The sequence below is a fragment of the Oratosquilla oratoria genome, chromosome 4, assembly GCF_046742065.1.
Source record: "Oratosquilla oratoria isolate Oo_2021 chromosome 4, ASM4674206v1, whole genome shotgun sequence".
In the NCBI taxonomy this organism is placed as follows: domain Eukaryota; kingdom Metazoa; phylum Arthropoda; class Malacostraca; order Stomatopoda; family Squillidae; genus Oratosquilla; species Oratosquilla oratoria.
Window position 1 is genome coordinate 22897363 of NC_134780.1, and position 13842 is coordinate 22911204.

The 13842-nt window shown below is 40.9% G+C and overlaps 1 protein-coding gene across 3 annotated transcripts in view; it reads left to right on the top strand.

The window, feature by feature from the left end:
* Nucleotides 1–13842, top strand: part of sgl (UDP-glucose 6-dehydrogenase sgl) — a 92892-nt gene that overhangs the window by 66511 nt on the left and 12539 nt on the right. The window contains exon 11 of one of the 3 annotated variants that reach the window (XM_076183651.1): nt 6838–6866. The exons of 1 other annotated variant lie outside the window; for it this stretch is intronic. In XM_076183651.1, the coding sequence (XP_076039766.1) occupies nt 6838–6851 (14 nt within the window). In that variant the 3' untranslated portion in view covers nt 6852–6866. Of the gene's footprint in view, nt 1–2333; nt 2499–6837; nt 6867–13842 lie in introns of those variants that run through there. One more of the 3 variants, XM_076183649.1, reaches the window with a different exon arrangement.

A 13842-nucleotide genomic window follows, 5' to 3' on the forward strand; every position in this document is an offset into this window, starting at 1 on the left:
CAGGGTAGGCGAAAAAAGGAAATGAATACTCAGAGAAATGGTACAGGACAGTAACAAGGGGTTGGGGGACAGCATAATGGAGGGACAGTCGTAGTATAAAAGTGTTTTCATTTCTCTATGAACAGAGTTTTCCTCTATCACAGACTAAATTATGTGTGGCTCTGGTCTGTAGGGGCACCCCATATAGACCCTAAAGTGTCAACTGCATGCTACTTTGCTACAATAACATGCAGCCAGTACCCCAGACGGGGTATATATATATATATATATATATATATATATATTTATATTTATTTATTTATATATCAAAAGTCTTCTTCCCCTTCACAACGGAGGTAGCAAGCCAAGACATTCACCCACTGTCCACCATCTCATATCCATCCACAGCCATTTGCTTCCCCTTTTGACAAATCTCTTAGGTCCTAGTGGATGAAAGGCCATCCCTGGCCCCACCCACTGCCTTAGTCAGAAGCTATCTCTTTGTACCAAGAGCTTTTTCCCCCTTATAAAGGACTTAGCCAAGTCAAAGGGACATACTCCCACACATTCCACTCCCATCCACCACCCTTTCCTCCCTCTCATCATAGCTTCTCATGGATGATAGGTCATCCAAATATCCTGCCCACTGCCCTGGGTCAGGAGTAATGCAGCAAGACACAGTACATCCACAGCAAGGCTGCTTCACTTAATTGGTGACCCCTCTCTCTGGCCTGTTATACAAAAAAAGAGAAAATGGGGAGAAATCCCTTCATGCTGTGTCAAAATATCAATCTTTCAGTCAACAATTTACTTTGACTTCCACTCCCTTTCCTGCCACATGCAACCCCAAATACCTAAAGATATCCACTTCCTCCAGCTTCTCTCTTATAAGACTTACTTCCAAATCACTGCCATCCTCTCCCCTAGTACATCTCATCACCTTGCTTTAACCCACATTTACCTTCAAGTTTCTCCTATCACATACTTTCCCAAACTCCACCACCCAGAGGGGGTGTTGATGGTTAAATGAAGTGACCTTGCTGTGAATGTGATATGTCTTGCTGCATTGCTTCTGCCCCAGGCCTTGGGCAGGATATAGGGATGACCCCTCATCCATGAGGAGCTAAAATGAGAGGTAGGAAAGGGTGGGGATGAAATAGGAGGGGGTGGATATATGCCTTTTGACTTTGGCTACCTCTCTGGTAAGAAGGGGAAAACCCATAGTATATAGATAGATCTTTAACCAACACAATAGCCAAAATGTGAAAATGGGTGGATTAAATATTTGGTGGAGAAAGGAAGCATAGTAGGTAATCAATTTGGATTCATGAAAGGAATGATGTATGTATTTTTATTTGAGGGTGTTGAATGTGCTACATGAAAGGGTTGGACAGACTGTAGACTTGGACCTGGAGAAGGCTTTCAATAAGGTGCTACACAAAATAGTAATGTAGAAATTGGGAAATGTCAGAAAACTTAAAGGGAGAATGTGTAAATGAATGAATGATTTCCTGAAAGATAGACCCATATAAAGTGGCAAGGAATAGAATATCAGGTAGAAGAGAGGTGACAAGTGGAGTACCACAGGGCTCTCTGCTAGCACCAAATATTTTTTTATCTATTTTATCAACAACCTGATGAATAGAATAGGCAGCTATACTGACTTGTTTACTGATTACCAAGATCATGAAAAATGAAGATTGTAAATTACAACAAGACGATCTAGATAAAGTTTATGAATGGAGCCAGGATTGGAAGATGAAATTTAGTGCAAAGAAATGCAAAACTCTGGAAATAGACCAAATCAAAGAGAGACCATCATGGAATTGCACAATGGGAGATGAAATTACTAAAGGAAAAGTGCTACGTTGTGTTACATTGTCTTTGACCCGAGTGGTGTGGTGGAGGACATTGATGACCCTTCATCCACAAGGGGCTAACATGAAGGGGAGATGGATGGGTTTTGGATGGGTATGGGATGGATGTATATTTGGACTCATCCAACCCCCCCTTACAAAGTGGAAAAGCCCTGTTGTATGTATGTATGTATTATTTTTTCTTCTTTAATTATTTTTTTACCCACTAGTGACAAAAGTATTGATGAGATCACCCAAAGAGTGTATCAAGATTCCTTTTGTTTTAATTTTAATGATTGAATCTATCATTGTACCAGTGCAGACTGTGCTGTGCAATTTGGTTTCTTGGAGTACTTTGAGAAATGGAAAGTAAACAAAATACACATACAAACATTTTCCTCTGAATAAAACTGAAATACATAATCTAAAACTTTTTCAGTACAGTAATATCTATAATTTCAACAGAAAATTTATCTGTCACATTTGCTATTCCCACAGCTACTAGACAGCATTGGCACAGACTGCAGAGGCAAAAAGTTGCCAGGAACAACATCCATCATATTATGCACTAGTAGCTTCATATGAGCAGCTGAAACCTGTATAACTATTGGGTTAATAGCTCTTCCCTTGTATTGTCTCTGCCCAGTAAACAGTTCAGTGCTATCTTGACTTTGTGTTGTCAGAAATATCTAATTAGGATCTGAATTTGTCCGAAATCTGTGAACTTCATATGCAGAAAAGAAAACAAAGACTTGCCAGTTCTGCCAAAATAAAATGTTGGTTTACTTATTTTTTACACACATGAAGTTGTTCATGAAGCTTGTACAACTACTTGTACACCTAGTTCACTTGTTTACCTTGGTTATCAATCAAGTCCTTTTCATCTCCAGAACAGTGCTTCAGAATCTTGAACATACAATTAAGACCAAGAAACACATAGTTTCTTTCTTACTACATAGCAATTATTTTCTTAAGTTCTACTGGAAACATTTCTACAGCAGCTGGCAATGGTCTTTAAGCTCTCTTAGATCTCTCAGGGAAGAAACACTGGACTTATCTGTTGCACTAATGTGATACATGTGTCATAGGCTCATAGTAGTAGGAGAAAGAGTGCAGTCATTGGTTGTCAGCTCTCCATATGTGTAAAGATTGAGCCAAAACGGATTAATTTGATCGAGATCTTGGATTCAATCCAGAGTCTGCACCTTTAGATGGATTTGAGGATGTTGATTGGATTTGAAGATGGGTGGCAGAGAGGCTCTTGTGTGTCTATCTCCCAGGACCACCACATGCAGATACCCATCATTGCCCCTTTGTTAGTGTGTGATTCACCATAGTCTTGGATCATGTGTTGGACTTGTAATCAGCATTTATTACCCTCCAGGTGAGAACCAAGAGCTCTTATATGGACTGATCTATGAGTAGTGCTGTGACCTTAACATGCATACAACCAACTCCATGTCTACCAGAGTTGGAGCACTGACTTTCAGTGCAGCAATGCTGAAATTTTCAGGCCTACAAGAAACTCTAACTTGGATTGCTGAATTAGTGGTCAAGTGCAGCACCACCACATGTATATGTGTTTGTATATGATTGCAGAGCTTGTCAGCTTTTTCTCTTTTTCCAAGGATATTTTTTCTTTCCCAAGGAAGTTGATTTAAGATGTTTCTCCTATTGATTATTGGAAAGATACTATGGCATAGCAGATGGAGTGCTTAAACCAGACATGTCTTCATGTGTCTTGGTGTTTCTTAAGCAGCAGGTGGGTAAGTGTACATTTTGGTTAGGTGTGGGAACTGATACTCCATCAGTTTGGACTGGGATAACTTTGGAGTTTTCTGATTGGTTGGCAGCTTGCTGGACAATGCTGTTCTCTCATTGGCTGCTTACCCAGTGACATCATCAGTCTCTCCTAGTCTGCTGAGCAGCAAGGACCCTCTATTAGGAAGAGCTTCTACTAGAACTTTTCTCATAAGGATTGTTTAGTTTACTATTCTGTGGTGAATTTTAGGGACTCCTATAGATAAATGGTAGGACACCCAATGTGGCAACTTCATTGTGGTCACTCATAGAGGTAGAAGGGTAGGTTGCATCACCTAAGTATACCTATATAGCAGACAAGAAGTTCTGCAATCATAAACTTGCCATAACTTTAACCAAATACATACAAATAAATAGTATCAGTGGTGTTGATAGAGGTATTGTGGAGTGTATTGTAAATGTATAGGATAGAGGGATATATGTTGGAAGCAGTTAAAAATTTTAAATGTGTAACAGTAGAAATTGAGAAGGTGATTGGTTTGAGAGAACTGTGGGACTACATCAGGGATGTATGATGTTGCCATCATTGTGCAATATAAATGTGGATCGGGTGGTATAGGAGATGAATGTGAGACATAAGTTTGGAATTGAGGGGTGAGAGTGGGGGGATGTGGGGCAAAATACCATATATTGGTCTCAAATTGGTATTCTGGTAACTCAAGTTCATAGTAATTGGGCTACTTAGCACCCTGAATAGTCAGATGCCTTCTCTTCACACCACCCAGTAACCTTGCATTCATCCACATTAGCCTTGATATACAAATCACTTGAATCTTTTACATTTAGCTCTAGTCACTGACAGAAGAGCATTACAAGGTCATGGGAACAATTTGAAAAGGGACATGTGTCTAAAAGATTAAAGAAAAAAAAAAAAAAATTGCCAAACCATGGAAGACTAAGGGCAATCTAAGGTCATGATCTCTGAACCTAACATCCTTAAGCAATCGGTACTTTGTACATACATACATATACCATAGGCTTTTTCCCCCTTACACGGGGGGGGGGGTAGCCAAAAAGAAAAAGGCATAGAAATCACTCCCACCCATTTCATTTCCCATATATTCCACTCCCCTCCACCCCCTCCCTCCCTCCCATCTTGGCACCTCCTGGATGACGGGTCATCCCTGCATCCTGTCCACTGCCCTGGGTCAGAAGCAGCGTCACAAGACACAGCACATCCACAGCAAGGCCGCTTCATAAAATTCGGCGACCCCCCTCTCCGTCCCCTCATGCAGAAGAGGAGAAGACGGGGAGAAATCCCTTCGGGCTGCGTCAAATCTTTCCACACATACTTCCTCACCCCCCATCCCCCACCCATTCCCCCTCATGCATCACAGCCTCATCCATTCACCCCTATCTTCTCTCCTCTCCTGTCCTTCCTACACAGACATTCCTGTCTTTTGTAAAGCCCCTTTCACCCCATCCATCCATCTCATCCTAGGACGCCCCCTCATATTCACTCCTTCCACGTCCGCCTTCCACACTTCTTTTACTAGTCTTTCTTCACTCATTCTTTCCATGTGTCCAAACCATCCTAATACTCTTTCATCAGCCCTATCTCCCAACTCCTTTTCCACCCCTGTTCTCCTCCTCACCTCCTCATTTCTCACTATCCAGCCTAGTAACCCCTATCATATTTCTCAGACACCTCATCTCAAACACATTCAAACTCCTTCTCTCTTCCTCTCTCATGTTCCATGTTTCTGCCCCATACAGTACTTTGTACATTGACTTTGTTTCCCAGTATTTATCCCTAGATACCCGAGGTAATGCCCTCCCCCATAGGCCTAACCTGGAAATAAAAGGGAGTAGGAGGGTAGGCAGTGCTGTATGCAAATTACTGTATGATTCACTGTACTGAAAACCACTGTATAACTAAACATATCCTATGTAGTAAGTTCACTGCTAATCTACTGTATGCCAACTTCTTTTTGAATGACTGTTTTGCAGAAATGTGATCTTGGGCATCATATTCGGCTCTAAATTTATATTTTGGATGGCATATTCTTTCCATGGTTGTTTTTGCTGCTCATAAACTGGGCAGTTTAAGAATTGAAGGTTATTTCATGAAGCTTCCATTGCTGCTTTTGGAGTACTGCACTCCTATCGGGTTATCCACTGCTTCAGCTTACCCAAGGTTGATTGTGTTTTCTGTACAGTTCATTTTCTTTGTGGTGGTGAGGTATTGTGGGATGTTAGTCATCACTTTAATATTGGTATGGTTTGTGTGCTGTACAAGATGGTCAAATCCTGTCCATCCAGTGTGTGATTGTTCCAGGCTTGGACACACCATCTAAAAGTATGAGGCTTGTGTCACTCAAACATTATTCAGTTTGCAACTTGTGAGGGGTCAGATGACCCAGTATCAGTGGTGTTTCATGCCCACTTCTGTTGGGCATTCCTAAGTCTAAATCAGTTGTGAACAGATTGCAGAAGGAATTTTATGACTAGTCATTCCTGTCATTTGTATAATGTTTCATGTGATATAATCAACACTTTTTATTTTTGACAATTTAATTTTAGCCTCAGTCACTTATTTCACACCTTTACTTCTCATTCTTCTTATTTCCCCATCGTCTTGGTTATTTCTACCCATACTTCTCATTTGTCTTATTTCTCCATCTTCTTGATTATTTCCTCACCTTATATTTCTGTTTTTGTTTAATTTGTGTGGAGTTTGCTTCATGGCATCTCAGAGTCTTCACATTCCCCACTCAACTTTACTCAGTCAGTCTATTGCCCAGGGTATCTCTTACAGGAAGCCCATGGCTCCCAGATGACAGTGGCCATCAAATGGCTCCATAAGTCACTCAGGAAAAAAATATTGTGTTATTGTCTATGAATTGTTATTGTGGGACATTGTAGAATGAGATGCTCTATGTCTTCTGTGTGGTTTTTGTGTCTAGGACAGTTTGATTCTGCGACCATGCCTATTCTATGTTGATGCTGTTTTAATGCTGGATGGTGTCCAGAACAGTCATGCTAGTGTGGTTCTTATTTCTCTTGTGAGGGATTTTTATGCCTCACTTTCCTGTCTAATAATAATAGTAATAATAATTATGTATGTATACTGAAAGGCTCTTTCCCCCATATAAGGGGAGTGGCCCAGTCAAAGCATATATCCGTCTCTCACCTATCCCATACTCATTCAAATGTCCTATATTTATACATTTGATCTTAGATCCTTATGGATGAAGGGTCAACCTTGTCCTCTACCCACTGTCTGAGGCTATGCTATAAAACACAGCACCTCTGCATCCAATGGCTGAAGTTGGTTTACCTCCATCACTTCAACACACAATACACACCAAAAGCCCCCTCCCACCATGGAAGGTGAGTGGCCCAGCCAAGGCACACACTTGTTACCCATCCACACGTACCTGACACCCATTTGTTGCACTTTTTATCTTAGCTCCTTCTGAATGAAGAGACATTGTGGTTCCCCGCCCATTGTCAAGGTCAGAAGTAATGCGGCAACACACAACACCTCTACAACAGGGCCTAACAGCCAAAGCTGTTATATGCAAACTGTTTCATGACATAGGGACGTCTTCCTCAAATCTATTCAAGAATTTACAGCGAAGACTAGAAGAAATCCATTCACACCTTTCTTTTATTCTCATCCCTGCTCAACAGGCATTCCTCATGTACACAAAGCCTCCTTCACCCCATCTACTCATTCCTTTCTTAGTCTTCCCCTCAAGTTCACTCCATCCACCTCCGCTTTCCACACACTTTGCTAGACGTCCCTCACTCATTCTTCCCAAATGCCCAAACCATTTCTGTATTCTTTGATCAACCCTGTCTGACAGCTGTTTCCACCCCATCTCTCTGCCTTTTCCTCATTTCTCTCTCTATCCATCCTCATAACCCCCACCATACTTCTAAAACACTTTCATCTCAAATGCATGTAGGATCCTCCTTTCTGCCTTTCTTGAATTCCAAGTTTCTGTCTCGTACATTGTTGTGGGTACAATCACCACTACATGACACTACATGGCACTACATGACACTACAGTGTAGTGGTGCTGCTCTGGACCACTATTCAGTGATTAGAGTTCAAGTCCTACCCAGGGCTGAAAATTTCAGCATCACTGCTTTGTGAACTAGCACTCTATATCTGGTGGGCAAGGACTGTGGTTACATAAGAACATAAGAATAGAGACTGCAAGAGACCTTAAGGCCTACACTAGGCAGTTCTGTGTCCATTTCCTCCTATCATCCCTATCCATAAAGTTGTCCAACCTTTTCTTAAAACACCCAATATAATAGTTTCATCACTCGCTTCATGGCTACTAAGTTTACTCCATTTGTCAACCACTCTATTGGCAAACCAGTGATTATCTATTTTCTTCTTAGATCTTAATTTAGATCCATTACTGCGAGCCCTTGTCAGCATCACCCTTGTTAAAGCCCTTGATCACTTGAACACCTCTATTAGATCACCCCACACTATACATCTTTCCAGAGTGTGCAAATTAAGATGTGTAAGCCTGTCCTCATAAGGTAAATTTCTTGAGTTCATGTATAATTTTGGTCATTCTCCACAACTGATTCAGGTGAACTGATATCCATTTTATAGGACAGAGACCAAAAATGTACTGCATAGTCAAGGATTTTAGGACATACTAGAACTCCCAAGTCTCTCTCACATCCAATTTTCTCTAAAAAGTTGTTAACTAAGGTGTACCTGCTTTCTGGGTTGTATAACCTATGTTTATCACACTGCACTTTAAGATATTGAAGTCCCTTTGCCATTTTATTGGCCCTGTGAAAATTTGTTAAGATCCTCCTGTAGTATCTCAGCATCTTCTCCTGACCTAATTTGGTTAATAGTTTTCTCCTTGCATTTATTCTGAGATACATATTTCTCATGAAAATTTTCATTCACCCAAGATATTTGCCTCCCTTATTCTATAATCAACCTCAACTCGTACTCCTCTATTCCCTGCTGCATGTGACCCTAAATATTTAAAGTACTTTTCCAGCCACTCCTTTAAAACTTATCTCAAACTCACTGCCACCCTCTCCCTTTGTATATTACCTTACTTTTGCCTCTATTTTCAGCTTTCTCCTCTCACCTACCCTCCCAAACTTTGCCACTAACTTCCTCAGTCTGATCAAGCCACAAGCACATTGTCATCTGCAAACAACAACTGGCTCACCTACTTTCTTCCCTCATTTACAAGCTGCCTATTTTCAAAACCTGTCATCCTCATAACCTCAATCAGGGTACAACCCTGAGGGTCTGATACTATCTCCAGAGTAGGCCCAATATTTCTATCAACCCAGTACCAAAAAGAATATTAAGAAACTAGAAAGAATACAAAGAGCGACAACCAAACTAGCACTGACTCTCGCTGAACTAACATATGAGCAAAGACTGTCCAAATTGAATCTACCAACTCTGGAACAAAGAAGAGAAAGAGGAGATTTGCTGACTATCTACAGAATAATGAAAGGAATGGAAGTTTTAGACAGGAACGACTTGTTAGTGTGGGACAACAGTAAAACGAGAGGACACAGAAAAAAAACTGAAAAAGGACAGTTATAGAAAAAACTTGAAAAGGAACAGTTTCCCACACAGAGCGATAAATACATGGAACAAATTAGACAACAAAACAGTATGTGCAAACACTATACAAGATTTTAAGATAAAACTTGATGTGGAGAGATACAAAGACACCACAAGCATAGCTCCCCTCTCATATATTACAACTAGGTAAATACATGGGGAGCTGACAGCTGACAACTACTCAACTCCAATTACTGCTTTCAGCAGGCGAAATAAAAGCACTCCCACACCAAGACAGCACAGACAACATTCCACAGTTTCTTCCTCAGAGAGATCTGTGGAAATGTGCATGGACTTTTGCCAACTGCTTTGGGGTTGTGAGTTTTCCATTTAGTGACCAGTCACTCAATCTATTGCCCCAGGTCTCTCTTGCAAGAAACCCATGACCCCCAGGTAACCAGGAACTGCACTGGACAGGTCCATAGGTCACTCAGGAAAGAAAGAAAAAATTATTTTTTTAAGGATAGTGTTGGTTATTGTAGGATGAGTTGCTCTATGTCTTCTGTGTGATTTACCACAGTCTTGGGTCATGCATTAGACTTATGATCATCAGCTATTACCCTCCTAGATGAGACCTCAGAGCTCATATATGCCCTACCTATGGGTAATGATGTGACCTTACACAAACACACCCCTAACTTCTTGGCCACAAGAGTTGGAGTGCTGGTTCACAGTGCAGCAGTACTTAAATTATTTCAACCCTAGGTGGGAATTGAATTCAGACTGCTGCATTAGTGGTTGTGAACAGTACCACTGTACCATCAAGCAGCGCATTGAGGAGAGTTTGATTCTGTGGCCTGGTACTGCCATAGAGATGGATGGTGTCCTGAATACAAGTGTGCTCATGTAGTTGTTGTCTCTCTTGAGAGGGATTTTTCTTTGGGGCTGATGTCAGTGAAGGTTTGGTGGTCTGTCTTGTAGAGCTTGTTTTGTGACCCAGTTGTGAATTTTATTTATCCATTTGTATATTATTATTATTTTATTATTATTATTATTATTTTTTTTAAGTATAGAAGTGTGTACCTATAATCTTCATGTAATATCCCATGAGGAGGACTTTGATTTCAGAATTTCTGAGTGCAGGTGTTCTATTAGGTAGTTTTGGTACATCTGCATAAGTTTCTTCCCAGAGAGATTTGTGGGAGGCTCCGAGGACAATTGCCAGCCACTGTTGGGCTGTGGATTCTCCACTTACTGAAACCCTGTTTCCTGGGTGTAGTGGACCTGTACATGGACTCCTCAGTCTTCTACCACATTCCCCTCCCACAGGCACACATTAAACAACCTCACTAGCCAATCCAGTATAACTATTCCCTCACCAGACACTCCACATGACACCCATCTGACCCAGGTGCCTTAATAATTAAGCTTTCATAACTTTCATTACTTTATTTTTTTCTTTCAACTCTGTAATTTTCTTCAGTCAGTCATTTTCCTAACATCTCCCACTGCCACAATCAATCAATCCCCAACCTCCTCCACACTTGACAGATGCCTGAAATACTCCACCTATTTTCCCCCTGCTGCCTTTACTTTCATTAATATCTGTCTCTCTGCAACCCCTATCTTTCCCTCTTTACCTGACGTGCCCTACTCACTCTTTTCTCTTTCCAAAACACCCTTTTACTCTTTTCAAAATTCTCCATCAAACTCCCACCTGACTTTGATTAGATCTCCTCTTTGCCTCCCTCACCTAGCATTTTTCATCTCTTCTTTCCATATTTCTCGTTTGTGTCCACAGTTACACTCTGTAACCAATCCTCATAAATTGTTTCTTTTCTTCTACCATTATCTCACCTGCCTCCTCATCCCCTATGCCATCTTTATGCATTTTATCTATTCCTCCATGAGATATACCCATTCTTCCTCTACTCCAGTTTCTCCTATATTCTTCACTTTCTCCCATACTTTTTCTTTCATACTTAATTTATCTACCTCTCTTTTCCTTCTCCATTTTTCCTCCACTCTGCTTCCCTTCAACCAGATAATAATCTGACAATTCCCTGCTCTCCCTTGAAAACATCAATGTTGAATTCTTCCAATTCTCCCTTGAGTACCACTACATAGTCCTTTAATGCCCTCTCTACCACTCTCATGTATATTATATTTGTCTTTCTACTTCAGCACTGTGTTTGCTATCATCAGCACCCTTTTTTACAACCTTCTCTCCTATAGTTCTTAATGGACACCTCAAACCTCCCTGCTACCTATCAGCTCTTCTACTCAACATGGAGATACCCCAACATCACTACATTTACATTACCGTATTTTACGGCTTACAAGACACACTTTTTTTCCTAAAAAATACCCTGAAAAATGCTAGTGCGTCTTCCAAGATGAATGTTGTATTGTAAGGCAACACCCAGGCTCAAGTGAGCTTGGACACTTGGCCGATAGCGACCTGGATTTGTATGTTGAGTCATTCCACTATGATGTTAGCTTAAGTACTATTTAATTCAACCTTTTATATGATGTAAACTCAGTACTTAGCTGTTACAAGTATTTCCAATACCATAATCCTTCCTGGAGCCTACTCGGCGTGTGGAGAAAACGGGCCGTTCCCTCGTCTCATAGCAACACACACACATACACACGAACGCACGCACATGCCAGGTGCCTTTATCAGTTACCACCAGGCTATCACACATGTCATAAGATTTTTTGTCCTGGAAATTATCACCCATGGCTAGTTCATCAAAACGGTTTAGTTATACTATCGCATACAAGCTACAAGTTGCACTATATGCCAAAGAACACTGTAACAGAGCAGCAGAAAGACACTTTGGACCACCGCCTACCGAAAAAATGATTCGGCAGTGGAGTTTTATATATCTACATGCATATTTTTGGAATTTTTAGTTTATTTTTATGAAAATAAAACCACCCTTGGACAATGAAAAATGTATAGTATATTTACTAATCACCAACTAGTATCATCGCCATACAAACAAAATCGGACAAGTGATTTCGTAATGTAAACAATACGTCCAATACGTGTCGTCATTGCTTCTTATGTTTTTGTGTTCAGTGGTCGGGTATATGGTGAATGTGTTCTTGTATGAGAATGACTTTTATTTTTCTTAGAAATTTCTTTCAAATATTAGGGTGCGTCTTCCAAGATGCAGCGTCTTGCAAGCCGTAAAATACGGTACTTCCAAAATTCTGCACACCTCTCTTCTACTTTTCTCACTACCAGGATGACATGCACTCATAAAAACCCATATCTTCCGTCCCAATTTCAACTTTGCCAACATTATATTCTATTCACATACTAATCTCACCAGTCACCTGTAGTGTTACTTTATCCCTTCCTCACTCCTTTGTCACTCCTGACACCCTACCTACTAGTAGGACTCACCCCTACCTTTCAACTTAGTTTCACTTAGTGCTATTTCATCCATCTATCCTCTCACAAACATACTGCCAATCTCTTCCCCTTTACTCTTATCTATACCACATCCATGCACATTTGATGACCCAGTTACTAGGGTTCTGGTTAGAATCTTCCTCACAGACCTTCTCTTGAGTTTTCATAGGAAAATACAGGGTAGAGGATCCCTAGTCCCTACATTATGTCCAATTTATTTCTCTTCTATGACACACATGAGAACGCAATTCTTTTCCCCCAACACAGAGGGATCAGGAAGTGGTAATGGAAAGGTTCAAAAGAACAATATAAATGAGGGACACTACCTGTCCCTGGGCAGCAACACAAGATTTCTTCACTGAGTGACCTATGGGTCTATTTGGTGGCTGTTGCTGGTTACCTAACTGTGGGTCTCCTGTGAGAGACCTGGGGCAATGAATTGATTAATTGACCTGCTAGGAAATTGATAGTGTGAGAGAGTGATTGAGATTGACTGTCAAATTTTTTCCAACTATCCAACAATATCTTCATCATTGCTATTGATAACCTGGTCTTCTGACAATGATGTACAGTCAGGGGGAGGTGATGGTAATTTCTAGAAGCCCCTAGTCAATGCCCATACAGAAGGAGGCACAATAAGTCATTCTGTACTGGGATAGAGAGGGGAGAACGGGTCAGCAGTAGCTTGCACGACTGAGAAAGCCTTTTCAGGATCTGCTCTGCTCACTCCATGCAAGAAAGGAGTTAGACATGGTCCTGTAAACATAGACCTCTTCACTCTCACCTGGCTGAGGAGCTACCTCCAGCAAGGACACCGTAAGTGAAGTACAAATTTATTAAGTAACTAAAGCAAGGATAGAGCAACAACCTTTCCTGATACATCAAAGCCCTTCTACTACACCCTGGAGGTGAGGTTAGACCTATCTGCTATGAATCCTATTTCAGGGTCTTCCAACCATCTCCAATTCATCTCCTGCCTAAGAAGAGGATTTGAAAGTAGGCTGAAGGAAAATCAAATACTGCCTCATTACCTCCTCATGGTAATCCTTGGTTGACTTCCATCTAGGGTTCGATGCTGAGAGTTAGGCAGACTGAGATTGACCATATAATTGGTTTCTGTTGTACTTCTCTCCCATTAACTAACAAAAACTTCATTCTTCCAACTGTTAATCAAAATTCCTGTGGTGATGATTCATGATGATGTAGGCAGGAGCTGGTGATCTCTGGAAGCCTTTAGTCAAAAC